This window comes from Haemorhous mexicanus, chromosome 23 (genome assembly GCF_027477595.1).
Source record: "Haemorhous mexicanus isolate bHaeMex1 chromosome 23, bHaeMex1.pri, whole genome shotgun sequence".
Lineage (NCBI taxonomy): Eukaryota > Metazoa > Chordata > Aves > Passeriformes > Fringillidae > Haemorhous > Haemorhous mexicanus.
The window spans coordinates 6,332,803-6,360,377 of NC_082363.1; the positions used below are offsets into that span (position 1 = coordinate 6,332,803).

The following is a 27,575-nucleotide window of genomic DNA, read 5'->3' on the forward strand; positions in this document are numbered from 1 at the left end:
TGTTCTCTCAGCTCCTGGTCAGACTTGGGACTCCAACTTCTGCCTAAGAAATGTCTGAAAAATGTGCCTGTGTCTTTCAGGACACACATGGTCAAAGCAGAACAAACCACCTGAACACCTGTGGTGAGTTTTACACAAATGCAGCAGTTTCCATTTACATCAGTGAAGAGTTTTACATAAATCAGAGTCATTTGGTTGGCTCGGTGAAGTGAAAGAATCCCAAATCCTGGATAACTGGAGTTGGGGTAAATATTCTCAGTGCAGCTCTCACTGCTCATTTTCTGCTCCTGAATCACTGATTCACACTGTCATTTACTGATTCACTTCCCTACACATGTCCCATCCCTAATTCTGGAATTAGCTGCACATCAGTGCTGCAAGAAGGGATTTCCAGCCCAGTCCTTGGGGACAGGGAGTTTGTCAAAGGCAAGCACTGAAGACATCAGTGCCAGGGAAATCCTGCTGGTGTTGATGTTCCTCCTCCACTGGAAATTTGCCTCTTAGGAATTCCCATCATTATTTTGCTGCCAGGCTGCAGCAAAGACAAATGCTCCTGTCCACTCTCAGGTCAAAGTGGTATTTTTGGCACGATGGAGTTGCAAAGAGGAGCTCTGGCTCTGCCAGCTGTGCATGTCCAATGCCATGGGACTGATTCCTGCTTGTTTTCCAGGCATCAAGTCACAAGGCTGACTCCTAAAAAAGCCCTCAGTGCTCAGTCACGAGCAGCAGGACGTGCAATTAAATCCTCACGTGCCCTGAGAGTGATCTCAGCCCTCAGAACCACTCTGGGAAAGGCTTCAGTGGCAACTTGGATCAAGCCCGTGGCAAAGGCAAACCCTGCTGCTGCCCTGCTGCCACCACAGCTCACCTGACACTGGAAACGTGGGCAGGAGATAAAGCTGGGCTGAAAAACTTCCTGAATAGACCAAAGGGTTATAAATAATCAATATTCCCACAACCACCACACGCTCCACACAGTTCCACATTGCTTTAAAAGATTTTCCACCTCTTGAAACCTTTACTGAAATACCCCAGCTCTGAGATTTCACAGCTGGCTCACTGATTTCTCAGCCAGGGGAGAAGCAGGGCTTGCTCAAGGTGGGATTTTCTCTCCCTCATGAATTTTCACTGTTGAACCACCCCTGTGTGAAACCTGACTGCTTTCAATGCACAAAATAAGCCAGGCCCAGGTAAAGCTCTCTTAAATGTCCTGTCCTAAGCAGCTTGAGCTTGGCTTAGGACACCTGAGAAAACCTATTAAAATCCATTTATTTTTTCATTTTTAAAGGTGGATAATGCAACAGGCACACGCACACACACACACACAAAGCCAAAATAAATGAACTCTTATTTGACTGAAAATCACTGCTGCCCCTCAGGACCCTCCCCACAGCCCTGAGCAGCAGGACAGCCAGGACATACCTTGTTTCAGCTTTTTGGTTATTGTCACTTGACATTTGATGCACTTCTTCATCCTCCTGGAGCATTCTGCCACGAGGAGAGATGACAATGAAACCCACAACAGACTCAAGAAGATGAGATTTGAACAACCTGAGGCCCCCCTGGGTGACTGAGGGATTGTTCCTGCATGGAACGAGGTCAGGACCTGCTCTCTGAGCTCTGCCTCTCTTTTATTTCATCTCTCCCAGGTCAGCAGCAAACACAACAGCTTTAAATCCTCCCTGCCCTTAGCCCCTGGAGCTGCTGCAGCTCTGGGGGAGGAGGATGAAGCTCTGGCACAGAGTTCTGAGCAAACTCCCTCACTCTGTGCCTTGTGAGATGAACTTGCTGACAAGTCTGAGCAGGCTGCCCTGAAATCAGCTGAAACCCTGAGCAATGAGGAGTCAGGAGAGGCAGAGGAGAGGGAAATCCTGCTCAGGAGGTTTCTGGGGGATAAAGCACTGCCAGCCAGAGCTGGCTTTCCCTCTGAATTCCCCTGGAGTCCCAAGCAGCAGGTGGGCAAAACATTCTGTGTTTTTCAGAGATAACTTTGGCTGCTGAGATGCTGAAATCAGCTGGGGCTGTGCTCCAGACTGATGTGTTCTATCACCATCTGTAGGGCACTGTCTGGTGCCAGAGGGCAATTCCCCTCATCTCTCTCCCTGAGGGATCACAATCACCCCTCCCTGGCAGGGGACACCTGCTGATAACAGCTATTGAGTGTCACTGCATGGCTGATAAGAACTAGAACATCCCACTGGATGTGAGCCCAGAGGGAGGATCCAAGCATTCCTACCTGGATAGAATCTGGGGATTCTGGAACACCACACAGCTCTGCCCAGAGGGAGGAGCCAAGCATTCCTACCTGGATATAATCTGAGATTCTGGAATCCCACACAGCTCTGCCCAGAGGGAGGAGCCAAGCATTCCTACCAGGATATAATCTGGGGATTCTGAACACCACACAGTTCTGCCCAGAGGGAGGAGCCAAGCATTCCTACCTGGATAGAATCTGGGGATTCTGAACACCACACAGCTCTGCCCAGAGGAGCCAGGCATTCCTAACTGGATATAATCTGAGATTCTGGAATCCCACACAGCTCTGCCCAGAGGGAGGAGCCAAGCATTCCTACCTGGATAGAATCTGAAATTCTGGAATACCACACAGCTCTACCCAGAGGGAGGAGCCAAGCATTCCTACCTGGATATAATCTGAGATTCTGGAATCCCACACAGCTCTGCCCAGAGGGAGGAGCCAGGCATTCCTAACTGGATAGAATCTGAGGATTCTGGAACACCACACAGCTCTGCCCAGAGGGAGGAGCCAAGCATTCCTAACTGGATAGAATCTGGGGATTCTGGAACACCACACAGCTCTGCCCAGAGGGAGGAGCCAAGCATTCCTACCTGGATAGAATCTGGGGATTCTGGAACACCACACAGCTCTGCCCAGAGGGAGGAGCCAAGCATTCCTACCTGGATAGAATCTGGGGATTCTGGAACACCACACAGCTCTGCCCAGAGGGAGGAGCCAAGCATTCCTAACTGGATAGAATCTGGGGATTCTGACACCCCAGCACAGCTTTTCTCCACTGGATTCCCCAGAGGAACAGCAGCTGCTTCTACTTCCACGGATCTGGGGAGGAAGATTACACCCTTTTCTACAGGACCCCCCTGCTCCAACAGAACCACACCTGACACTTCAGGAGGGCTGCAGCCACTTTTCCAACTGGACTGCTACCAACAGGGTGTCAGGGTGAGTTCTGACTCTGTCAGTGCTGTTCTAGAGTATTGCATTGTTTATTTTATCCTTTTATTTTTTTCCCTTCCCTATTAAAGAACTGTTATTTCCTGCTCCCATATTTTTTGCCTGAGAGCCCCTTAATTTAAAATTCATAGCAATTCAGAGGGGTGGGGAGGGTTTGCATCCTCCATTTCAGGGGAGGCTCCTGCCTTCTTCAGCAGGCACCTGTCCTTCCAAACCAAGACAGGTTGCTTCAGGACACAAACAGCACAAAACCTCTTGGTCTGAGCAGGGCTGCACTCCTGACAGGCTGGGAAGAAAACCATGAAATAAAAAATCAGCGTGGACTCACCTTCACACACAATACTGTGCTGGCATGGGAAGAAATGGATGAGCAAGGCCAGCTCTGAGCAGACCAGGCACTCTGAGGGCACTGCCAGGCTGGACACGCTGAGGTTGGTCATGGTGTTGGGCGTGGTGTGCACGCGGCGAAGGCTGCAGGTGATGGGGGAGCTCTCAGAGGAAACCTGCTGATCCCTGCAAATGGCAGAAATGTGAGCCACAAGCTCCTCCAGCAGTGCACAATGTCAGATTAAGCCTTTTTCTGACTCAGAGATAGGGTAACTAAAAGGCATTGAAAAAATTTTTATTTCATTTTTCATAGGTCTATTTCTCTAAAGTATTAAATCTTTTTTTTTGTAAAGTTATCCTTTAAAACTTGTTTCTAATTCAGTTTCTCTCTCCACAATTCTCTTTTCTATTCTGTAACATTTCTAAACCAACATTTCTTACCTCAAAATTTACATATGGATGCATACTATGTGAACTTTCTCTTAAATTTTAAGAATTTTCTACAAATCCATTTCCCCTGCAGAAGCTGCAGAGCTCTCAGAGATTCTCCATCCCTCTTGGAGCAGCTCTAGGGGGTCTCAGAGATTCTCCATCCCTCTTTGAACATCTCTAGAGGGTCTCAAGAGATTTTCCATCCCTCCTGGAGCAGCTGCAGAGGTCTCAGAGATTCTCCATCCCTCTTTGAACATCTCTAGAGGGTCTCAAGAGATTTTCCATCCCTCCTGGAGCAGCTGCAGAGGTCTCAGAGATTCTCCATCCCTCCTGCAGCAGCTCTAGGGGGGGTCTCAGAGATTCTCCATCCCTCCTGCAGAGGTCTCAGAGATTCTCCATCCCTCCTGCAGCAGCTCTAGGGGGGTCTCAGAGATTCTCCATCCCTCCTGCAGCAGCTCTAGAGGGTCTCAGAGATTCTCCATCCCTCAAGCAGCAGCTCTAGGGGGTCTCAGAGATTCTCCATCCCTCTTTGAGCAGCTCTAGGGGGTCACAGAGTTTCTCCATCCCTCCTGCAGCAGCTGCAGAGACACCAGGGCTGGGGGAAGCTCTGGTTTCCAAGGGTTTCCTGAAGCTCACCTGAATTTCTGTGAGAAGTCTTTGATGATCTGGACAATCCTTCCATCTGTGACGAGGTCCAAAGGAGACTTTCCCCGATGATTTGCATAATTAATGTCTGCTCCTTCTTGTGCTAAGTAGCAGGCAATGGCAGTCCCAACGTTCAGCTCCACATTTCCCAGGAAGCCAGAAGCCTGCAGCTAAAAGAAATTGAGGAAAACCACTCTGAATTACATTCTTCTAATATATACTTCTGATCCTCTGCTCTGATTTGCATCAAAACCCAAATAAAGTCTTAAACCTTGCACTTAAAAGTGCAACTTTTTGAAAGCACACAGAGATTCTTTATGTAAAAAATGGATTCAAATTTGACACTGCAGGGCCAGGAGTGGCTCAGAGTGGCCCCACCTGGTGCTGATCCCCACAAACCAGAGAAATGGGCAGTAATTTCCTGAAAGGAGGAAGCTGGAGGCCCCACAGAGCTCTGAGCAGCTGCTGCTGCAGGGCCCTGAGCGACAGCCAAGTTCAAGAGCCACATTTTGACGTTTGTGATGATCCCAAATAATTCAAAGTCGAGTCACACATTCCACTGACTTCAACAGCCAGCGTGAGGCAGTCAGGGCAAGTAAAATTAGATGGGAAGGAATCTGCAGCACTCAGAGATGGTGTTACTGTAAACAATACTGTAATTAATACTGTAATTAATACTGTAATTAATACTGGGAGGGGCAGGCACAGAGCCCTCTTTGGGGCTTGCAGGGCTTTGGCCCAGCCCTTGAGCCATCATCTCCTGGGGGTTTGGCAGGAGCAGGATGGAAGGGAAAGGCACTGGGATATTCCAGGCACCAACAGGTAAAAAAGAGCAATGGGTGGCAGCACTCATTCTAATAATTTCAAATATAACAGTAATTAATGATGATGATGATGATGATGATGATGATAATAATAATAATATCATAATAGTAAATTCATAATAGTAAATAATAAAATAATAAAATAAAATAAAATCATAACAACAATAAATTAAATAAGAATAAAAATAAAATAATAAAAATAAAATATTATTAAATTTAATAATAAACATAAAATAATTAACATATAATAACATATTATATAATTAACATAGAATAACATATATAATGTAATATATATTATATAATACAATACAATATAATAACAATAGTACAATATAGTATAATATAATATAGTATAGTATAATATAATGGAATATACTGTAAGAAACTGTAACAATATAATATAATATAATATAATATAATATAATATAATATAATATAATATAATATAATATAATATAATATAATATAATATAATATAATATAATATAATATAATATAATATAATATAATATAATATAATATAATATAATATAATATAATATAATATAATATAATATAATATTATATTATATAATATTATATTATATAATATAATGTAATGTAATGTAATGTAATATAATATAATATAATTAATAGAATAGAATAGATATCAGCAATATATTAAAATATAACATCAAATATGTATTTTAATATTTATATTTATGTATAAATAAAATATATAAATATATATATATTCTATATATAAAATATACCACACAAAAATCACACAAAAATCCCCCCCAGCACCCTCTGTGTGTGTCCTGCTGGGGCTCAGCTCACCTTGGCCAGGAGGGTGGCTCCCATCTCCCCATCCCTCTTCTCCAGGGCCAGGGCCATGAGCTGCTGGCGCTCCAGGGCCATGTGCATGGCGGTGTCCCCATCCTCATCCTCGGCGTTGACGTCGCTGCCACGCCTCACCAGCAGCTGCACCATGCCCACGTGGCCCTGGATCACGGCCAGCTGCAGCGGGCTCTGCTTCCTGCTGTTCTTCACGTTGACATCGCAGCGACCCTGCAAGGCAGGCACTGCACCAGGGGAGGGGAAAGGCAGGCATTGCACCAGGGGAGGGGAAAGGCAGGAATTGCAGCAGGGGAGGGGAAAGGCAGGAATTGCACCAGGGGAGGGGAAAGGCAGGCATTGCAGCAGGGGAGGGGAAAGGCAGGAATTGCAGCAGGGGAGGGGAAAGGCAGGCATTGCAGCAGGGGAGGGGAAAGGCAGGCATTGCAGCAGGGGAGGGGAAAGGCAGGAATTGCACCAGGGGAGGGGAAAGGCAGGAATTGCAGCAGGGGAGGGGAAAGGCAGGCATTGCAGCAGGGGAGGGGAAAGGCAGGCATTGCACCAGGGGAGGGGAAAGGCAGGAATTGCACCAGGGGAGGGGAAAGGCAGGGATTGCACCAGGGGAGGGGAAAGGCAGGGATTGCACCAGGGGAGATGGGGCAGGGATTGCACCAGGGGAGGTGGGAAGGCAGGAATTGCACCAGGGGAGGGGAAAGGCAGGGATTGCACCAGGGGAGATGGGGCAGGGATTGCACCAGGGGAGGTGGGAAGGCAGGAATTGCACCAGGGGAGGTGGGAAAGGCAGGAATTGCAGCAGGGGAGATGGGGCAGGAATTGCAGCAGGGGAGGTGGAAAAGCAGGGATTGCACCAGGGGAGATGGGGCTGCAGAGCTCAGGGTGTGGGGCCTGGCAGCTCCCAAACCCCACTGCACCTCTGCTGGACAGTTTAGCCAAGCTGTCTGCTCCTCACACTAATTTGTCAGACAATAAAACCCTTTTCTGACCCAGGGATGGGGCAACTGAGAGGGGTTTGAAAAACTTTTATTCCATTTCCAGTCTCATGTGAAGGGTGAGACAGTGCAGATGTTATAATTCACTCAGCACAATCAGGAGTTAACTATTTCCTAATTAAGTGGTTTTTTGGCCTATCAGTTTTAGTTATACCATGCTGGAGATGATTTAAAGTCAATAATGTAAAATGACCCCTGGTGGGACCCTGGGAAAGCAGGAATTGCACCAGGGTAGGTGGGAAAGCAGGAATTGTACCAGGGGAGGTGGAAAAGCAGGAATTGCAGCAGGGGAGATGGGGCTGCAGAGCTGGGCTGCAGAGCTCAGGGTGTGGGGCCTGGCAGCTCCCAAACCCCTCTGCACCTCTGCTGAGCTCAGCTGAGTTCTCTGCTCCTCACAGAAACACCAATTTCTCAGACAATAACACATTTCCTGACCCAGAGATGGGACAACTGAGAGGGGCTGGACAAACCTCTTCTTGATTTTGGTTTTGAGATCTTTCTTACCTCTTTGATGAGAATTTCAGCCACTTCCATGTGGTTGTTGAGAGCAGCAAGGTGCAGGGCAGTGAATCCATCTTCCTTTTTGGAGTCCACCAGCTGCCGAGCCCTGGCCAGAATCTTCTTTATGGCTCTGCAGAGTTGGAGAGGTTATTGAAGAGGGAAGAATGAATTTCTGCAATGAAGAGCAGTCCCTCAAACCCACAATTACAAGAATACAACAAAACCCCTCAGTTATTATATAATAAAGTAGGGGAAAGCCACATTGCTTTGAAAATAATGAGGAGATTTATCTTTGGAAGAGTTCCAGAGGCTCCCAGGATTTACTAAGACCCAAACATCTGAGACTGAACAGAAACAGAGATTTCCCAGCCCAGGGAAGCATGAGGAAGATGGGATGGGGAAAGCAGGCAGGAGTTTCCTGTGAAGGTCTGAAGGAGCCTATCCAACCCAAAAAATGTCCAACCAACTACCCAGCACCACATCTGCCACCTCCTCAGCCAGGCAGCACAAACCAACACCAGCAAAAGGCACAAGAATGGGAAAAAAGGAAAGGTCCCTTACAGCTTGTTGCCCTTCAGGGCAGCATAGTGGAGCAGGTTGAAGCCTTGACAGTTCTGGAGGGTGAAATCGATGTTGGGAACCTCAGTGAGAATCTCAATCACCACTTTGTAGTCCAGGGTGATGGCATAGTGCAGGGGGGTGTCTCCCTGGGAATCCTACACATGGAGAGCAGAGCAGAGCCAGGTGACCAACCCCAGAAAGCCCAAGGAACCCCCTGGGAGCTGCTGGGACTCCTGAGCAGCTCTGAGGGATGGCCCAGCACACAATCAATACAACATCAATAAATAATACACAATAAAACCAATTAAGCCTAAAAATGGGTCCAAGGCACCATCACTGCCTGCCTTAAAAATGGTAAAAATCTTGGTTTTGGGAACAGGAGTGTGGCCACAACACCAGGAGCAGCAGCTCAGCTGCCTCTGGAAGAGCAGAAAATGCTGATGAGATGAAAAGGGGCAGACTCAAAGCTGGAATTTCAAGTTACTGAAATTCAGGAATATTTCCCAGTGCCTCCTCAGAGGGCAAACTTTGAATCCTACAAAGCCACAGATGGTGTGAGACACAAAGAAGTATTATTATTGTTGTTAAAAATGAAGGGATGGGACTATTTTTGGGCTGAGAGTGATTTATTTTTTAGATAAACATTAATCTCAGAGGTTGTGAGATTTTAAAGGAGTAAGCAGTTGGCTATAGCTTAAGAGTTATATATATAAGATATAAATATATAATTATTAAAGAGTTATATATATAAGATATCTATATAAGATAATTATTAAAGAGTTATATAGATAAGATATATATACAAGATAATTATTAAAGAATTATATAGATAAGATATATATAAGATAATTATAAATTATCTTATAGCAAATTCTTTGTTATAATTTATGAATTTAAAATTTATAATTTTTATAAATGTAACATATTTATTTTTATAAATATATCATTTTAATCTAATATCTATTAAATTAAAATAGACTAAAATAGATCAAAATAGTTGTTAGAAGGTTTATTTTGCTTTTCTAACTTATTGCCTTTACTTGATTTTGTTGCACTGTGGATATTTTATTTTATTTTATTCTGTCTCATGTCTATATGTGTTTCTATTATAACTTCTAAATTCTTAGCTTATTTTATATAACTCCACTTTTACATTATAAACTCTTCACTATTTTATCAACACAGCTTCTTGATACATTCTTACTTACAACTATAGAAACAGATTGATGAAACAGATGATTTTTCTGTTTCATGTCCGTGTGTTGTATTTTTAATTCATCAAAGCTTCTTTCGAGGCTGTAAATCAAACTTTTCTCACAAAGAAGCACCTCCCCACCTCAAAAAATACCCCAAAAATCCCCCTGGCCCAAATTGCTGCAGTAATCCCAAACTTACTGGGAGGTTGACATCACAGCTGAGCTCACAGAGGGCTCTCACCACCTCGGTGAAGCCCTGGCTGACAGCGACGAACAGCGCAGTGCACTTGGCATTGTTCAGCAGGTCTGCACTGGCCCCCTTGGCCAGCAGCACACGGGCAACCTCTGCTTGGTTTCTGGGTTAAAGCAAGGAAAAAAAACAGATTTAGTCATTCCAGTCAATTCTTTCTCTTTGCAACAGAAATCAGATTTTGTATCCTCTCTGCCCCACCCCGCTTCCTCTTTGAGTTAAAATAACTGCGGTTGTTTTGGGAGGGTTTTTTTAGTTTTTTTTTTTTCTTGTTGTTGTTGTTTTGTTTGGGGGTTTTTGTTTGTTTTGGTATGGTTGGGATTATTATTTTTTTTTTTTTAATTTTTATTTCTATCAGGGCCAGCAGGAGGGGAGGTGTGTGGTGGTGCTCGCAGGACGAGGGAACAGATGAGAATGCTAACTCTGTATTTCAGAAAGCTGAATGATTATTGTATGATATATATTATATACTAAAACTATACTAAAAGAATAAAAAAAAAATTTTATCAAGAAGCTAGCAAAAAAAAAAAAATGATAATAAAATCTTGGGACTGCTCACAGCCTCGACACAAGCAGCCGTCATCAGTCATCAAGCAAAAATTTTATATGCTAAGTAAACAATTCTCTAAATCACATTCTAAAACAACAAAACGTGGAGAAGCTGAAGCTTCTCAGCTTCTCAAGAAGAAAAAAAATCAGAACAAAAAGATTTCTCATGAAATGTGTGTGTGCCAGAGGTGTCCTACCCAAAGGCTGCGTAGTGCAGCGCCGTGTCCCCCTCGTCGTCGCGCAGGTCGACGCTGGCGTGTGCCTGCAGCAGGGCCTTCACCACCTCCAGGTGCCCCTGGTAAGAGGCAATCTGCAGGGCAGTCCTGCCCTGGTTCTTGGCATCCACCTTTGGGAAGGGCAGAGACACAGAGAATCGGGGATGAGCTCGTGGTGTGGCCGGAGCAGGGTGGGAGCAGCCCAGAAATCCCACAGGGTCTGTGCCCTGCTGGCTGCTCTGCTGGCCCTCAGCTCCCTGCTGAGCTCATCCCAGAACATTCTGGAAGGGGAAAGGGGCAGCATGTTTAGTCAAGAGGGGAGAAGTGAGAGAGCAGAGCTGGAGTTCTGTAATTGCAGAGCCCTGCTGCCAAATCTCTCTGTGCCTGAGAGCACAAGGCTCCTTGACAGCTCTGCCAACAATTCCCTTCCCGAGAGGAAAATGGGAGAGGAAATCAAATCAGCTTTGCACAAAGCTCTGGAGGTGCCAAGTCCCTGCTGGGCTGTGCTGCTGCAGGAACCTCAGTGGGTGCAGGGGCTGCAGGGGACCCCTCAGGGCTCAGGTGCTGCAGTGAGAGTTTGGGAGAATTAAAGGCACTGAAGAACAAGAGGGAAAAAAAAAAGGCAAAGCAGCTTCCGAAAGCAGTGGAGGGTAAGGAGAGGAGAAGGAGGCACAAAACCTCAGCAGACTGGCAAGGAGAACAAGTTAATAATCAAGGTTTTATCCCTGCAGCAGTCAGAGCACAGGAGAGGCAGCACTTCCCTGGCCAGGCTCAAAATGCTGGGTGAGTCCTTTGGGCAGAGAGGAATTAGAGGGCACTGCTGTTCTTCCATCTGCACAGGGCAGGCAGTGCTGATAAGCTGGAAAAACCCTGCCAAGCAATCCCAGCTTGCTCTGAGTCAGCCCCAAATCCAGCCTGATCTCTCTGTAAGACTCTAATAGAAACAGCTAATTTATTAATATCTATAATAGAGGAGAAATAGAAGTCTAATAAAAATAACTGCTATGGCTTCCTTCCTCTTGGGACTTTCCTATCTGGGATCAATCTGAGAATTGCAGATATCTGTCTCCTTCCCGTCCCCAGAAGTTTAATTATAAACTTCAATTTCTTTATAAACTTCAATTTAAGTTCAGAAATAAAGAAGTATAATAAATACCAGACAAATGTCACAGCCCCACCACCACAACCCCAACAAAACCTCTTTTTGTTGCTCGTGGTTTCCAGGGACACAGCACTGAAAGATTTGGTGGTTCCTGCTCCTGAACCCTGAGCCCCTCCCTGCAGGAGGATTTTGGAGATGGGACCCTGACAGTTTGGCACTCTGCAAGCACAGAAATTGTCCAGCACCGAGTCCAGCCCAGCTCCCTGCTCCAGTCAGACATGAGATAAGACAAATCCAGATCTGGGCAGCTCCTCTCCCTCCTGAGTCCAACAATGTGATTTAAAAGGTCCTCTAAGGACAGGCACAGGCAGACACAAGCCCTGCCTTTCTTTTCCAGCAGATCTCTGATTTCTGCTCCTGTTTTCCTATGGATAAACCCCTCTCCCCCTCATTCCACAGCTGCAGGAAATCTGGGAAAAGCCAGGGTGCTGTAAGGAATTCAGATCAGATTTACTGCCAAAAACTAGAGGGATAAATTATGCACATTTAACTTGTGAATTTAATCCTTGCAGCAACTGCAATCCTTGCAGAAATTGCAGCAAAGTAAAATTCCAGCTGTTGGGAGATATCACCAAGCCTGACAAATCTATTGTTTTCCTCACATCCTTTTCCCTGCCTGACTACACAATTTGATGATGATGTTCTAAAGAGCAGAAACAAAGGAAAAAAAAAGCAATTTTGTCTTCCAAACTTGCCTTGTCTGGGTATTTCTGGAGGAGCTCCCGGACTTTGGCTGCGTTGTTGAGGGCTGCACAAATGACCAGGCACCCTGCATGCTCTGACTCTGTCCTCTGGGACAGCAGCTTCTCCAGGACAGTCACCAAAGTGCCTGAAAAAGAGACAAAAATGCACCTCTCACCCCACACCTCTCAGTGCTTGAGGGGACACAGGTGCAAAGCCAAAAATTTTTGCAAGTTCTGCCTCAAGTCTGATTGGAGCAAACAGTTCCAGATCCTTCTGTAGCAGGAAAACAAAAAAAAAAAAATCCTGGCAGGTCTGTGCTCTCTCCCACATGATGCTGACACTCAGAGGAAATAAAGATGGTCAGGCCACAAAAAAAATTCTGAGCAGATGTGCAAAGCACCAAAAAAAAAAATTCCCCTCCAGACACCATGTGATCCCAAACTCGATTTCAGGGCAGATTAGGCCAAACAATTGTTGATTTCTCAACAGCTCCAGACCTGGGAGTGTTTCACAAGAATCAGGAGACAGGATGGAACAGGGAACTGAGACACTGCAGGGATGAGGCAAATGCTGAACCTAGGGCAGAACTGTGCTCAGCAATTCTGAGTCCTAAATTCTGCATTTTCCCGTTAATCCCAGCATTTCCAAGTCCTAAATTCCAGTGAGATCTAAATCCTGCATTTCCCCATTAATCCCAGCATTTCCAAGTCCTAAAACCTCTATTTTCCTGTCAAGGACAACTTTGCTTGTCCAGTAAATCACAGCAAAGTTTTATTCTTATTTCCTTGTTAATCCCAGCATTCCCAAATCCTAAATTCTGCATTTCTCCATTAATCCCAGCATTTCCAAGTCCTAAAACCTCTATTTTCCTGTCAAGGACAGCTTTGCTTGTCCAGTAAATCACAGCAAAATTTTATTCTTATTTTCTTATTAATCTCAGCATTTCCAAGTCCTAAATCCTGCATTTTCCCATTAATCCCAGCATCTCCCAGTCCTAAATTCCAGTGATTCCTAAATTCTGTATTTTCTCCTTAAATTCCAGTGAGTCCCAAATCCTGCATTTCCCCATTAACCCCAGCATTTCCCAGTCCCAAATCCTGCATTTCCCATTTCCCAGCACTTCCCAGTCCCAAATCCTGCATTTCCCATTAACCCCATCATTTCCCAGTCCCAAACCCTGCATTTCCCATTAATCCCAAAATTTCCCAGTCCCAAATCCTGCATTTCCCATTAACCCCAGCATTTCCCAGTCCCAAATCCTGCATTTCCCATTAACCCCATCATTTCCCAGTCCCAAATCCTGCATTTCCCATTAACCCCATCATTTCCCAGTCCCAAACCCTGCATTTCCCATTAATCCCAAAATTTCCCAGTCCCAAATCCTGCATTTCCCATTAACCCCAGCATTTCCCAGTCCCAAATCCTGCATTTCCCATTAACCCCATCATTTCCCAGTCCCAAATCCTGCATTTCCCATTAACCCCATCATTTCCCAGTCCCAAATCCTGCATTTGCCATTAACCCCAGCATTTCCCAGTCCCAAATCCTGCATCTCCCATTTCCCAGCATTTCCCAGTCCCAAATCCTGCATTTCCCATTAACCCCATCATTTCCCAGTCCCAAATCCTGCATTTCCAACTTCCCATCATTTCCCAGTCCCAAATCCTGCATTTCCCATTTCCCAGCATTTCCCAGTCCCAAATCCTGCATTTCCCCATTAACCCCATCATTTCCCAGTCCCAAATCCTGCATTTCCCATTTCCCATCATTTCCCAGTCCCAAATCCTGCATTTCCCATCAACCCCATCATTTCCCAGTCCCAAATCCTGCATTTCCCATTAACCCCAGCATTTCCCAGTCCCAAATCCTGCATTTCCCATTAACCCCAGCATTTCCCAGTCCCAAATCCTGCATTTCCCCAGGCTCAGCTCTGCTTGCCCAGTAAGGCACAGCCAAACTTCAATTCTCCATCCAGGGAAGAACATCTGGACTTTGCCACCACCCAACGAGCTGGACCAAAGATCTCCTGGGGGCACCAGGTTTGTCCCTCACTTTTGGGTTCCTTGGCACTCTCCGTGGTCATCAGGTTGGCCTCCTCCTCCCTCTGGTAGGCTGTCAGGCAGGCAGGGTTGAAGGTCCAGGACTGTCCCCCCACTGACACTCGCAGATCTCCATCCCCATAGACCTTGATCACCTTCCCAATGTGCCCCAGGGTCTGAAAGGAAAAAATCAAAAAGGATTTTTTGCCAAAATTTCCAGATCCAAAGGCAGGGTTTGAATTTTTATTTTTGTAAAGCTGCAGCTCCTGCTGTGTGAAAAGAAGGACTGGACAAGTGACAGACTCACAGACAGCTCCCACTTGGAGGACACCAGAAGGTTCTCAGCAGTTTCTCTCTCACTGCTTTGCCATGGAAGGGCTGGTGCTGAGGAGAACTGATCACACTGGGACTGAGGAACTGATCCAGCTGGGACTGGGGATGGTTCCTGTGGGCTCTAACTGCTCCTGGAGGAACCTGAGGAGATCCAGCTGGGACTGGGGATGGTTCCTCTGGGCTTTAACGGCTCCTAGAGGAACCTGAGAACTGATCCAGCAGGGACTGGGGATGGTTCCTGTGGGCTCTAACTGCTCCTGAAGGAACCTGAGAAGAACTGATCACACTGGGACTGGGGATGGTTCCTCTGGGCTCTAACTGCTCCTGGAGGAACCTGAGGAGATCCAGCTGGGACTGGGGATGGTTCCTGTGGACTGGGGATGGTTTCTGTGGGCTTTAACTGCTCCTGGAGGAACCTGAGGAGAACTGATCCAGCTGGGACTGGGGATGGTTCCTCTGGACTGGAGATGGTTCCTCCAGGCTCTAACTGCTCCTGGAGGAACCTGAGGAGAACTGATCCAGCTGGGACTGAGGAACTGATCCAGCTGGGACTGGGGATGGTTTCTGTGGACTGGGGATGGTTCCTCTGGGTTTTAACTGCTCCTGGAGGAACCTGAGAAGAACTGATCACACTGGGACTGAGGAACTGATCCAGCTGGGACTGGGGATGGTTCCTCTGGACTGGGCATGGTTCCTCTGGGCTTTATCTGCTCCTGGAGGAACCTGGGAACTGATCCAGCTGGGACTGGGGATGGTTCCTGTGGGCTTTACCTGCTCCTGGAGGAACCTGCATCCCAATTTTAGCCATACTGGGCTTGTCAGATCATCGTTCCACCTCCCTGCCTCAATCCAGAGAGTCAGGGAGGGCAGAAGAGGACATTGGTGATGGAAACCTCTCCCATGAGCTGGTGGCAGCCAAATCCTTTTTGTTGATTCCCCCCTGTCCCCTTTGGGTGCCGCGGCCACGACGGCGTCACCGAGAGCCACCAGCAGCAGGGGCTGGGCAGGGACTTCCCAGCAGGAATTCTGGGAGGGGGAGGACAAGCCCATGTCAAAGTGCTGAGGGCCTGGGGAAGCTCAGGAGGTTACTGGAGTGTCCTGGAACTGGAGCACACTCACAGGTGCCATCTCATCTGTCCACTCCCCATGACCAGGTTGGAAGCGCTTCACCGTTTCCATATCATCTATCACCCGGACCACATCACCAACCCAAAAGGTGTTGAGCTACAAGAAAAAGAAAGTCATCAGCTTTTGGGGGATGAAGCCACACACACACAGAGACAAAAAATCCACAGTGTTCAGCCCCTCCACCCCAGTCCCGAAATCCCAACAAACAAGACACCCACTGAGTCAAAACACATTGCAAAACATAAATGCAGCTACCAAGACAATAAACATCAATTCTCTTTTAAGCCAAGTGCACATTTAAGTAGAGAAATAACTTGGAACAGTTGTTCCAATAATTTGGAACAGTTTCCTAACTCCTCTTGCTCCAAATGGTTCATTATTAATACCAGATAAAGAGTGGAAGTTTTCTTGTTCCATCTCCTCATTACACCTGGCTTGGCACTGGAGATTTTAATTCACTCTAATAAGGAAATTAAATGTTTGTTATTTAAAGCAGGGTTGATCTGTGCTGGGAGTTTGCCAGATGCTCCCTCTGCTCGCTGAGCAAGGAAGGGAGCAGTGTCCAAACACACTTTTCAGAGCAGAATGATTTTGTGCAAAACATTCTGACACTGCATTTTCCACTGGTGCTGGGAGATTTTGGCATTGTGACCTTGCTCAGGTCAGAATTTTGTGGTCTTCCAGCAGCTTCTTCTACACCTAATTATCTCAGTTTCTAATTATCCACTTCTCAAAGTCCTCGAACCTCTGGGGAAGGCCAGAGATGTGAGTTTTAGAAATGCAGCCACAAAATTAGAAGGGCTGGATTAAAGACATGGAAGAAATCAAAGAGAAGTGAGACAAAGATGCAAAAAACACCAACATGGAGACACAAAACAAGGAAGAACAAGTAAAAAAATCAAAGGGAAATTATGTGGGGAAAAGGTTCATCCCAAGGGCAAGGCAGCTGCAGAAGGATAGAAGGATGAGGGACTGGAAGCTGAAATTAAGAAATGCAGTTTACCTTCAGGGCTGGCAAATACAAAAGTTTTAAAATTGTGTTTCGAAGAGCAGGGTGTTCCTTCAGCACCTCTGGGGACACCCTGAGCCCCACCCAGCAGGGTCAGGGACACCCTGAGCAGGTTCAGGGACACCCTGAGCCCCACCCAGCAGGTTCAGGGACACCCTAAGCCCCACCCAGCAGGGTCAGGGACACCCTGAGCAGGTTCAGGGACACCCTGAGCCCTACCCAGCAGGTTCAGGGACACCCTGAGCAGGTTCAGGGACACCCTGAGCCCCACCCAGCAGGGTCAGGGACACCCTGAGCAGGGTCAGGGACACCCTGAGCCCCACCCAGCAGGGTCAGGGACACCCTGAGCAGGGTCAGGGACACCCTGAGCCCCACCCAGCAGGGTCAGGGAAACCCTGAGCAGGTCCAGGGATACCCTGAACCCCACCCAGCAGGTTCAGGGATACTCTGATCCCTACCCAGCAGGTTCAGGGACACCCTGAGCAGGTTCAGGGACACCCTGAGCCCCACCCAGCAGGGTCAGGGACACCCTGAGCAGGTTCAGGGACACCCTGAGCAGGTTCAGGGACACCCTGAGCCCTACCCAGCAGGTTCAGGGACACCCTGAGCAGGTCCAGGGACACCCTGAGCCCCACCCAGCAGGTTCAGGGACACCCTGAGCAGCTCCAGGGACACCCTGAGCCCCACCCAGCAGGGTCAGGGACACCCTGAGCAGGTTCAGGGACACCCTGAGCCCCACCCAGCAGGTTCAGGGACACCCTGAGCAGCTCCAGGGACACCCTGAGCCCCACCCAGCAGGGTCAGGGAGCTCCCTGCAGCACTCCCAGCACCCACCTTGGTCAGGGCTCCGGGGTGGAAGGTCCAGCGGGTCTCGCTGTTGAACTGGACCCTCACGTCCCCTCTGTCTGTGATCCTGTGCACGGTCCCCGTCTGCCCGATGAACTTGGGGACAAAAAACAAAACAGGGCAAAGCCCCTCAATAAATCACCTGGTTTCGTGGTGGGGACAGAAGGGATCCGAGGTAAAACCACCCAGCATTTCCCATCCATGCTGCTCCCAAATCTTGATTCTGTGTTTTCTTACAAATCCAGCATTTCCAGCCCTAAATTCTGCATTTTCCTGTTAATCCCAGCTTTTCCAAGTCCTAAATTCCTGTGAATCCCAAATTTTGCATTTTCCCATTAATCCCAGCATTTCCCAATCCTAAATTCTGCATTTTTCCATTAATCCAAACATTTCCAAGTCCTAAATTCCTGTGAGTCCTAAATTCTGCATTTTCCTGTTAATCCCAGCATTTCCAAGTCCTAAATTCCTGCGAGTCCTAAATTCTGCATTTTCCCATTAATCCCATCATTTCTAAATCCTAAATTCCTGTGAGCCCTAAATTCTGTATTTTCTTGTTAATCCCAGATTTCCCAATCCTAAATTCTGCATTTTCCCATTCATCCCATCATTTCCCAATCCTAAATTCTGCATTTTCCTGTTAATCCAAGTCCTAAATTCCTGTGAGTCCTAAATTCTTCATTTTCCCATTCATTCCATCATTTCTAAATCCTAAATTCCTGTGAGTCTTAAATTCTGCATTTCCCATTCATCCCATCATTTCCCAATCCTAAATTCTGCATTTTCCTGTTAATCCAAACATTTCCAAGTCCTAAATTCGTGTGAGCCCCAAATTCTGCATTTCCCTGTTAATCCCAGCCTTTCCAGTATCTGCATGAGATGCAAACAATTCTTTTTCCCAAAAAGGAGGGAAAAGGCTCCTCTAAAAGCTCCTCCAAAAGAGCAGCACGCTGGGGGAGGAGGGGACAGGAATCCAAAGTGCAGAAATGCTGGAAAATGCAGCACAAATTGTCCTCTCCTCTTCCCAAAGGACAGAGGTGGGCAGGGACCCCAACGTTGTTCTGCATTATAAAACAGCAGCAAGGCAAACTCTGAGAGGGGGAAAAGGGGCAAAGCACACAAATAAAAATAGATTTGTGTGGGGCAGGGCTCCAAATCAGGTCCTGAGCAGCTCATGGTTTATAAAGAGGGAAAAAATGCCAATTTCTGAGGTGACAGAGGTTCCTGTTTCTCTGTTTAATGTCCCTCTCTACGCCTGCACTTCCCAAAACCAGAAATTCAGGAGCACAGAGATTTAATAATCAGCAACAGACACAGCAACACCCAAAATCTGCTTTGGGGGTGCATTCCTGAGCTGGAATTAAAAATCCCATGGCTCCACTGGCAGCATCAGAAGATGCCAGGGTGAAAAAAAAAAAATAAACCCCAAAAAAGTTAAAAGATTTCAGTTATAAGTTAAAAGATTTCAGTTAAAAGGTTTCAGTGAAAAGATTTCCACATTGAAACTGAAATAACAGAATTTGCCTTGACATTTTAAAGCCTGGTTTCAAAAAGTCTCCTCACCTACAGGGGAGGCTGGGCCAGGATGGATATTTAACATCTCTTAAAGTTTTACAGTATTTATTCATGCTATTTACAGTACTAAGTGCCATTTCTATCTTTATTTCCTCCACTCTCTGGGGTTTTTTAAAACAACAGGTGACAGCAGACTGATGGCTCTTCAATTTAAAGGCAAGACTAAGCTCCAAAAATATGATCTGGGCTGAGAAATTTGATCCCTGGTCAAGGACAGAGCCCAGTGTTGACAAAACACAAACTTGAATTACCAGTAATGCACAGCCAAACAAGGAATGGATCCAGAACAGCAAAGAAAAGACTCCTGGCTCATTTAAAAACAAACAAATAAACCAGACTGTTTTGGTGGTTTTTTTTTTTTGCTTCCAAGACTTTTGCAGAGATCCACAAGGCCATTTTCATCCAACAGAGCCTAAAAATAACTCTGACTCCAGCGTCCTATCACTAAAAAATCTGCATTTGTGACTCAGTTCAGCTCTAAGGTCACACAGAGATGTCCTGGTAACGTCCTATGTCACCAACATGTTCTATGGAAAATCCATTCCTTAGGATTTTTCCCTCCTGAGGAGCTGAGGGGCCTCAGGAACAAACTGCAAACAATTCTTTGCTGCTGTGGGATGCACCAGGTGGATCTGGGATTGGTCTCACCTGGTTGTTTCTAATTAATGGCCAATCCCAGCCCAGCTGCCCAGACTGTCTCAGTCAGAGACAAACCTTTGTTATCATTCCTTTTCTATTCTTAGCCAGCCTTCTGCTGAAATCCTTTCTTCCATCCTTTTAGTATAGTTTTAACATAACATAAATCATAAAATAATAAATCAGCCTTCTGAACATGGAGTCAACTTTCTCATCTCTTCCCTCACCCTGGGACCCCTGTGAACAGTGCAACATTCCTGAGCAGGGCAGGAGGAGGGAGAGGCTGGAATTGCAGCCAGGCAGCCCCCAGGGACTCACCTCAGCCATTTTGGGATTCCAGCCCCCGTGGCCCTCCTGCATCTCCCGCAGGATGTCGATGTCCAGCAGGCACTTCACCTTGTCCCCGTGCTGGAAGGGATGTCTGTCTGTGCTCTCCTTCCTCTGCAGCTCAGCTGGCTTCCCTGGGGACAGCAAGGACAGCACCCAGGGCATGCAGGGTGCACCCACACACCCTGGCTGCCCCCTGGCTCCCTCACAAGGGCTGAAAATTAACATTAATTGGGGCAGAATGGTGCAAATCCCTTTCCATGCCCCATACACTCTGTAGGGCAGCAGAGAAATCAGGATTTAACCCTAATTACATTAATAATTACATTCTATCACAATTACAACTCTATTATAATTACACTATATCAATCAAACAAGAGCCACTTTGTCCCTCTGAATGCCTCTCAGGCCGTGGCTGACACCAGGAGCTGTTCTGAGCAATCCACTCATCCACAGCTGCTGTTCAGACGTGCCCACACAGCACCCAAAATTAGTTCTCCTCCCCCACAGGCAGGCACAGAATTCACTCTGAGGAGTTCCTTACCCTCCCACCCATCCCAGGCCTCCATTCCCCTGGAATTAAGCTCCTCATCCAACCTTTCCCTCCCCTCATGCTCTTGCCAAGGTGTTCAGGGAGAGGAAAATTTGAGAAGGGCTGGTAAAATCCACCTGAAAAGTTGAATCTGATAAAAGCCCTGATTCTGCTGCTACTGCAAACACCAGAACAGACCCCTCTGGTTTCCTTCAGGGGAGCCACAGATGGTCCTGCACCTCATTAAAAGAAAAACAACCCCACAGCCAAATTACAGCTGGGTAAAAAGAAGCTTCAAGTCCAAAAGCACGAGGAGTTGCCTTGGATTTAAGAGGAAAGGGGGATTGAGCAAGTTGCCAGTGCAGACATCACCTTTTCCCATCACTTTTTCTCATTTTTGGCTCTTCCATCCTCCCAAGTCCCCCTCTGAACACACTTTTGGCTCCACCAGGGGAGTGTTTGCTCTCTAAAAGCACAGCGGACACCAGCTTGCCTGAAGAATGAAAAGCTTTGGATTGACAAATGTAACAAAAGTGAGGAAAGTTTGGTTCTCTGTGGCAGAGTGGGAATTTCCTGCACCTCCAGCAGAGGCTGCATTCCTTGGGATAGAACACTGAAAATCCCAGCTACTTCATCAATCACTCTGAGACCAAGCAGGATGTTCACACACAAACCAAACTCTCTCAAATGATGCTCATTATGTGGGCACTTTAAAAACCAGGAGGTGATTTTGTGGTTTTATGCCTTCCAAACAAAAAAATGGCTCCAGCGCCAACGGCCGCCTGAATCACAACTCCTCAACAAAGACTTGGCTTGGCAAAGATCTGTCTCCAAACCCACCTAATTTTGGGAGGTGCTCCTTGTAGTAGAAGCCCCCAGAAGCCTCCACAGTACATTTGAGGTCCACTTTTCCCTTGTGGCCCACCCTGTAGACGTTGGTGGTTCCGTCTGCCCAGGTGACGCTGGCCACGCTGCGGCCGGTCTCCACGTCCCAGCCCCGGATATCGACCACGCGGCCCGTCTTCCCCTCACCCCCTGGGGGGAAAGAAATGCAAATCAGGAAAACTGGAGCATCAGACAACTCATTTTGAGTGATGAGGAGGCAATCTCTGTGTTGAAGTTCTGGAATGATTCCGTGGGGGATTCCTGGTTGGAAGAGCATGGCCTAGTCGGGGAATACACACGTGGTGTCACGGCACCACACTGTGGCAACAAAAATACTCAGCAGTGCTGCAAGGCTCAGGATCCAAGAGCTAAAGAGCCACCCAGGATCTTCAAATCTCTCCCCAACCACACCCATGTGCTGCAAGATCCAGGATCCAAGTGCTAGAGAGCCACACAGGATCTCCAAATCTCTCCCCAACCACACCCATGTGCTACAAGATCCAGGATCCAAGTGCTAGAGAGCCACACAGGATCTTTAAATCCCTCCCCAACCCCATCCATGTGCAAGATCCAAGTGCTAGAGAGCCACCCAGGATCTTTAAATCTCTCCAACCCCATCCATGTGCAAGATCCAAGAGCTAAAAATCCACCCAGGATCTTTAAATCTCTCCCAACTCCATTCATGTGCAAGATCCAAGTGCTAAAGATCCACCCAGGATCTTTAAATCTCTCCCCAACACCATCTAGGTGCTGCAAGATCTACTCAGGATCTTTAAATCTCTCCCCAACACCATCTAGGTGCTGCAAGATCTACTCAGGATCTTTAAATCTCTCCAATCCCATCCATGTGCTGCAAGATCCAGGATCCAAGTAATAAAAATCCACTCTGGATCTTTAAATCTCTCCCCAACCCCATCCATGTGCAAGATCCAAGATGCAAGTGTTAAAAATCCACCCAGGATCTTTAAATCTCTCCCCAACCCCATCCATGTGCAAGATCCAAGATCCAAGTGCTAAAAATCCAGCCAGCATCTTTAAATCTCTCCCCAGCCCCATCCAGGTGGAGGAACATCACATAAATTCAGTTTTCCTCAAGCAAGGAGGTTGAAGGCTCCAGAAGAGGAGGATGGATGTGGGGAGGTGGGTCTGGCACTGGGACATGCTCGGATCCAGGAGACAGCACAGTGAAGGCAACCAGGGTTTGCAGATTCCCAGTTTGGGCAAGTCCCAGCACCTCCCCAGGACTCCTCCAAACAAGATCTGTCTCATTGAGGAGCTTCTGGTTGTGCAGAGTCCCGAAACCCAACAGCCTGAAGGAGCTGAATCCTCATTTAGCAGCACAATGCAAAAGGTTTTTGGGTTTTGCTGGCAGCTCCACTCATGACAAGACCGTGGCTGGGGCAGCTCCCCCAAAACCAGAGCCAGAATTCTTGCAACGTGCATCTTAACAGCTTATTTTTCACTCCCAGGGAGATATTTAAATGATTTACCCAGATTTATCCAGAACCAGTGCTGGAGCTACAGTTATCCAGTGAAATTCGGGCTTATCCCATTTAAATTCTGTTTAATTTCAGATTCAGTTATCCCATTTAAAGAAATTAAATTCCTAATTTCTTGTTTCCCAGCAGCTGAGGGGTGGATTCAGGGTTCCTCTCACTGCTGCTGCTCGTGGAGCTGCTCTCAGGCCAGCAGCACCAGGCTCAGACATGCAAATGCTGATCTCCAGAGGATGGATGAGCTGCATGGAGAATAAGCTGATTTACCCTCAGACCCTGCCAGGATCCACATCCTGCACTGAACCCCGAGCTGCAATAAAGGGCAGAGTCAGCTCTGAAACCTTTGAACTTCTGACTGAATTAATCAGGGCCAAAAGGAGCTGTAAACATCCCAGGGTGTGGGCAGGGCTCCGGGGCAAAGGGGCAGGAAAATCCCTCAGCCCTGGAGCTGCACACAGGAATTGCTGTCACTGACCTGGGGACAGGAATTACACCCCAAAATCAGTTAAAAAACCATTTTTGTCCCACTGCAGTCTCAGCCTGAAGGTTTCAATTCCTATAGAATACACCCCAAAATCAGTTTAAAAAAATATTTTTGTGTCATTGCATTTTCAGCCTGAAAGATTCAATTCCTGCAGAGAGCAGGACAGGAATTACACCCCAAAATCAGTTAAAAAAAACATTTTTGTCCCACTGCAGTCTCAGCCTGAAGGTTTCAATTCCTATAGAATACACCCCAAAATCAGTTTAAAACCCATTTTTGTCCCATTGCAGTCTCAGCCTGAAGGTTTCAATTCCTACAGAATACACCCCAAAATCAGTTTAAAAAAACATTTTTGTGTCATTGCATTTTCAGCCTGAAAGATTCAATTCCTGCAGAGAGCAGAACAGGAATTACACCCAAAATCAGTTAAAAAAACCATTTTTGTCCCATTGCAGTCTCAGCCTGAAGGTTTCAATTCCTATAGAATACACCCCAAAATCAGTTTAAAAAAATATTTTTGTGTCATTGCATTTTCAGCCTGAAAGATTCAATTCCTACACAGAGCAGGACAGGCACTGCACCCCAAAATCAGTTTAAAAACCATTTTTGTCCCATTTCTTTTTCAGCCTGAAGGGTTCAATTCCTGCAGAATACACCCCAAAATCAGTTTAAAAACCAAGGATGAGAGCCTTTCCCACAAGAGCCAGAAAATCCAAACTAAACAAGAAATAAAAATAATAATAAATATTTATTATATTTATATATCATTTATTTATATATATATTTCTATTTATTATATTTGGGTGAGGAATATTTGGAATCAAATGAATTTATTAATATGGATTTATTCTTTTTTTTTTATCTATGAATGGATTTGTATTTTACTTTAGGGAAATTTTACTTTAGGGGAAAAAAAACCCCCATAATTTGCCAGATAAATTGTCAGTGCCTCCTAAAAAACCCCAACCATGAGCACCAAGGTGGATTTTCATACCGGGGCTTCCCTTGTGTAATTTGGATTATTTATTATATTTATGATATAAATATACCTATAAATATAAATATAAATATAAATATGAAATTATGATTATAACTATAACTATGACCGATAAATACAAAATATAAATAGAATTTAAAATATAGATAAAAATTAAAATTTAAAATATAAAATATAGAAATAAATATAAAATATGAATTAAAATTAAGAATAAAAATGAAAATAAAATGGAATATATAAATATAAAATATAGATGAAAATGAAAAAATAAAATATAAAGTTAAAAGGTACTATATAGATATAAATATAAATTAAAATGAAAATATAAATATAAACAAAAATAAAATAAAAATTAAATTAAAAATTTAAAAATTAAGAAAATTAAATTAAAAATAAATTAAAATATAAACTATAAAATAAAAATATATTTTAAAATTAAATATTTAAAATAAATAATTAAATAAAAATAATAATTAAATAAAAAATTAAATGTTTAAAATAATATTTATATATATTTAAAATATTTTTAAAAAATATCTATAAAAAATCACATTCTCCAGGCCATCCCAGCAGCAGCTTACCATCCTGGTTGCCCCACTCCCAGTCGGGCCCTCGGACCACCTTGGCCCCCTGGAAAGTCCCTTTCAGGGTGATGCGAGTCAGATTCTGCCGAGGGCTCACGAGGACCCTGCAAAAACAAAACCAGAGGAAGAAAAAAAATAATAAAATGAGTTTGTTGGTGTTCCAGAAGTGCCACAGCTCTGCTCCATCAGGGCTGTCCCACCAGGACACCCCTCCCTGCAGGGCAGTGACAGTTCTGGGATGGCCCTGCAGGGAGGCAGGGATGGAGCTCTGCAGGCAGAGCAGCAGGGCTGGGAATTCTGGAACATTCCAGGCTCCCCCAGCCCTGCCCTGCTCCCCCAGCGCAGGGAGAAGGACAGAGGTACCCACGAGATGGTGAACAGGGGCTCTGATGTCCTGTTAAAGCAGCTCCCAATGCCCATGGTATCACACACACAGCCTCTCTGCTGTGCCCAGGCTGCCACCGAGCCTGCTCATCGGCCACCAAAAGGGTTCAGCCAGGGTACAGTCCACAAAGCCTGCTCATCAGCCACCAAAAGGGTTCAGCCAGGTACAGTCCACAAAGCCTGCTCATCAGCCACCAAAATAATGCTTCAGCCAGGGTACAGTGCACAAAGCCTGCTCATCAGCCACCAAAAGGGCTCAGCCAGGGTACAGTCCACAAAGCCTGCTCATCAGCCACCAAAATAAGGGCTCAGCCAGGGTACAGTCCACAAGGGCTTCTCATCAGCCACCAAGCCACCAAAATAATGCTTCAGCCAGGGTACAGTCCACAAGGGCTTCTCATCAGCCACCCAGCCACCAAAATCCACGGGGACTGCCTGGCTGCTCAGCCAGGGTACAGTCCACAAGGGCTTCTCATCAGCCACCAAAATGCTTCAGCCAGGGTACAGTGCACAAAGCCTGCTCATCAGCCACCAAAATAATGCTTCAGCCAGGGTACAGTCCACAAAGCCTGCTGATCAACCACCAAAAGGGTTCAGCCAGGGTACAGTCCACAAAGCCTGCTCATCAGCCACCAAAATAATGCTTCAGCCAGGGTACAGTGCACAAAGCTCATCAGCCACCAAGCCACCAAAACCCACAGGCTCCTGCCTGGCTCCTCAGCCAGGGTACAGTCCTTTTTCAGGCTACAGTCTACAAAGGCTTCTCAACAGTCAGCAAAATCCACAATCCACGGGGACAGCCTGGCTGCTCAGCCAGGGTACAGTCCCTTTTCAAGGTACAATCACAAAGCCTTCTCAACAGTCACCAAACCCACAGGCTCCTGCCTGGCTGCTCAGCCAGGGTACAATCCCTTTTCTACAGTCTACAAAGGCTTCTCATCAGTCACCAAAATCCACAATCCACAGGGACTGCCTGGTTGTTCACTCAGGGCACAATCCACAGAGGCTTCTTCTCATCAGTCATCAAAATCCAAAACCCACAGGTTCCTGCCTGGCTGCTCAGCCAGAGTACAATCCTTTTTCAGGCTACAAAGGCTTCTCATCAGTCACCAAAATCCACAATCCACAGGTTCCTGCCTGGCTGTTCACCCAAGGTGCAACCCCTTTGCAGGGTACAATCCACCAAGCCACCAAAATCCACGGGGACTGCCTGGCTGCTCACTTGGGGTACAATCCACAAAGGCTTCTTCTCATCAGTCACCAAAATCCACAATCCACAGGTTCCTGCCTAGCTGCTCAGCCAGGGTACAATCCAAAAAGGCTTCTCATCAGTCACCAAAATCCACAGGTTCCTGCCTGGCTGCTCAGCCAGGATACAATCCCTTTTCCAGGTTCAATCCCTGTTCCAGGTTCAATCCCTTTTCAGGGTTCAATCCCTTTTCCAGGTTCAATCCCTTTTCCAGGTTCAATCCCTTTTCCGGGTTCAATCCCTTTTCCAGGTTCAATCCCTTTTCAGGGCACAGTCCCTTTTCCAGGTTCAATCCCTTTTCAGGGTTCAATCCCTTTTCCAGGTTCAATCCCTTTTCAGGGTTCAATCCCTTTTCAGGGCTCAATCCCTTTTCAGGGCACAGTCCCTTTCCCAGGTGCCCCAATCCATGCCCCTGGAGCCAGACAGGCTCTTGGCAAGCCCCAGCCCAGACAGGGCAGCCCAAGTTCAGCAGCTGCTGCACAGGGCAAGGGGAGGGGAAGCTTCCTGGGGGTAGGGCTGACCTCAGAGCATTTCTTTTCCCTCTAATGCCTCCAGAGGGAAGGTGGAGACTCAGCAGGATAAAAAGCTTAGGCTTGAACTGTTTACTTATCCAGCAAATGTTGAAGTGTTTTACTTTTCTCACCCTGCTAGCAGATCTCCCACCTGTGGTTTACAACCCTGTGGGTTTCAA

At 46.3% G+C, this 27,575-nt stretch overlaps 1 protein-coding gene across 4 annotated transcripts in view; it reads right to left on the bottom strand.

Annotated features, from left to right (window-relative positions):
• MIB2 (MIB E3 ubiquitin protein ligase 2) overlaps positions 1 to 27,575 on the bottom strand; it is a 54,314-nt gene that overhangs the window by 4,066 nt on the left and 22,673 nt on the right. For 3 of the 4 annotated variants that reach the window (XM_059866923.1, XM_059866925.1, XM_059866926.1), the window contains 15 exons: positions 25,249 to 25,355; positions 21,646 to 21,840; positions 20,265 to 20,407; positions 17,727 to 17,834; positions 15,875 to 15,979; positions 14,436 to 14,598; positions 12,395 to 12,528; positions 10,520 to 10,668; positions 9,723 to 9,879; positions 8,328 to 8,482; positions 7,770 to 7,896; positions 6,259 to 6,489; positions 4,604 to 4,782; positions 3,537 to 3,721; positions 1,423 to 1,488 (listed from right to left, as the gene is read on the bottom strand). In XM_059866923.1, the coding sequence (XP_059722906.1) occupies positions 1,423 to 1,488; positions 3,537 to 3,721; positions 4,604 to 4,782; positions 6,259 to 6,489; positions 7,770 to 7,896; positions 8,328 to 8,482; positions 9,723 to 9,879; positions 10,520 to 10,668; positions 12,395 to 12,528; positions 14,436 to 14,598; positions 15,875 to 15,979; positions 17,727 to 17,834; positions 20,265 to 20,407; positions 21,646 to 21,840; positions 25,249 to 25,355 (2,204 nt within the window). The remainder of the gene's footprint in view (positions 1 to 1,422; positions 1,489 to 3,536; positions 3,722 to 4,603; positions 4,783 to 6,258; positions 6,490 to 7,769; positions 7,897 to 8,327; positions 8,483 to 9,722; positions 9,880 to 10,519; positions 10,669 to 12,394; positions 12,529 to 14,435; positions 14,599 to 15,874; positions 15,980 to 17,726; positions 17,835 to 20,264; positions 20,408 to 21,645; positions 21,841 to 25,248; positions 25,356 to 27,575) is intronic. The other variant, XM_059866924.1, reaches the window with a different exon arrangement.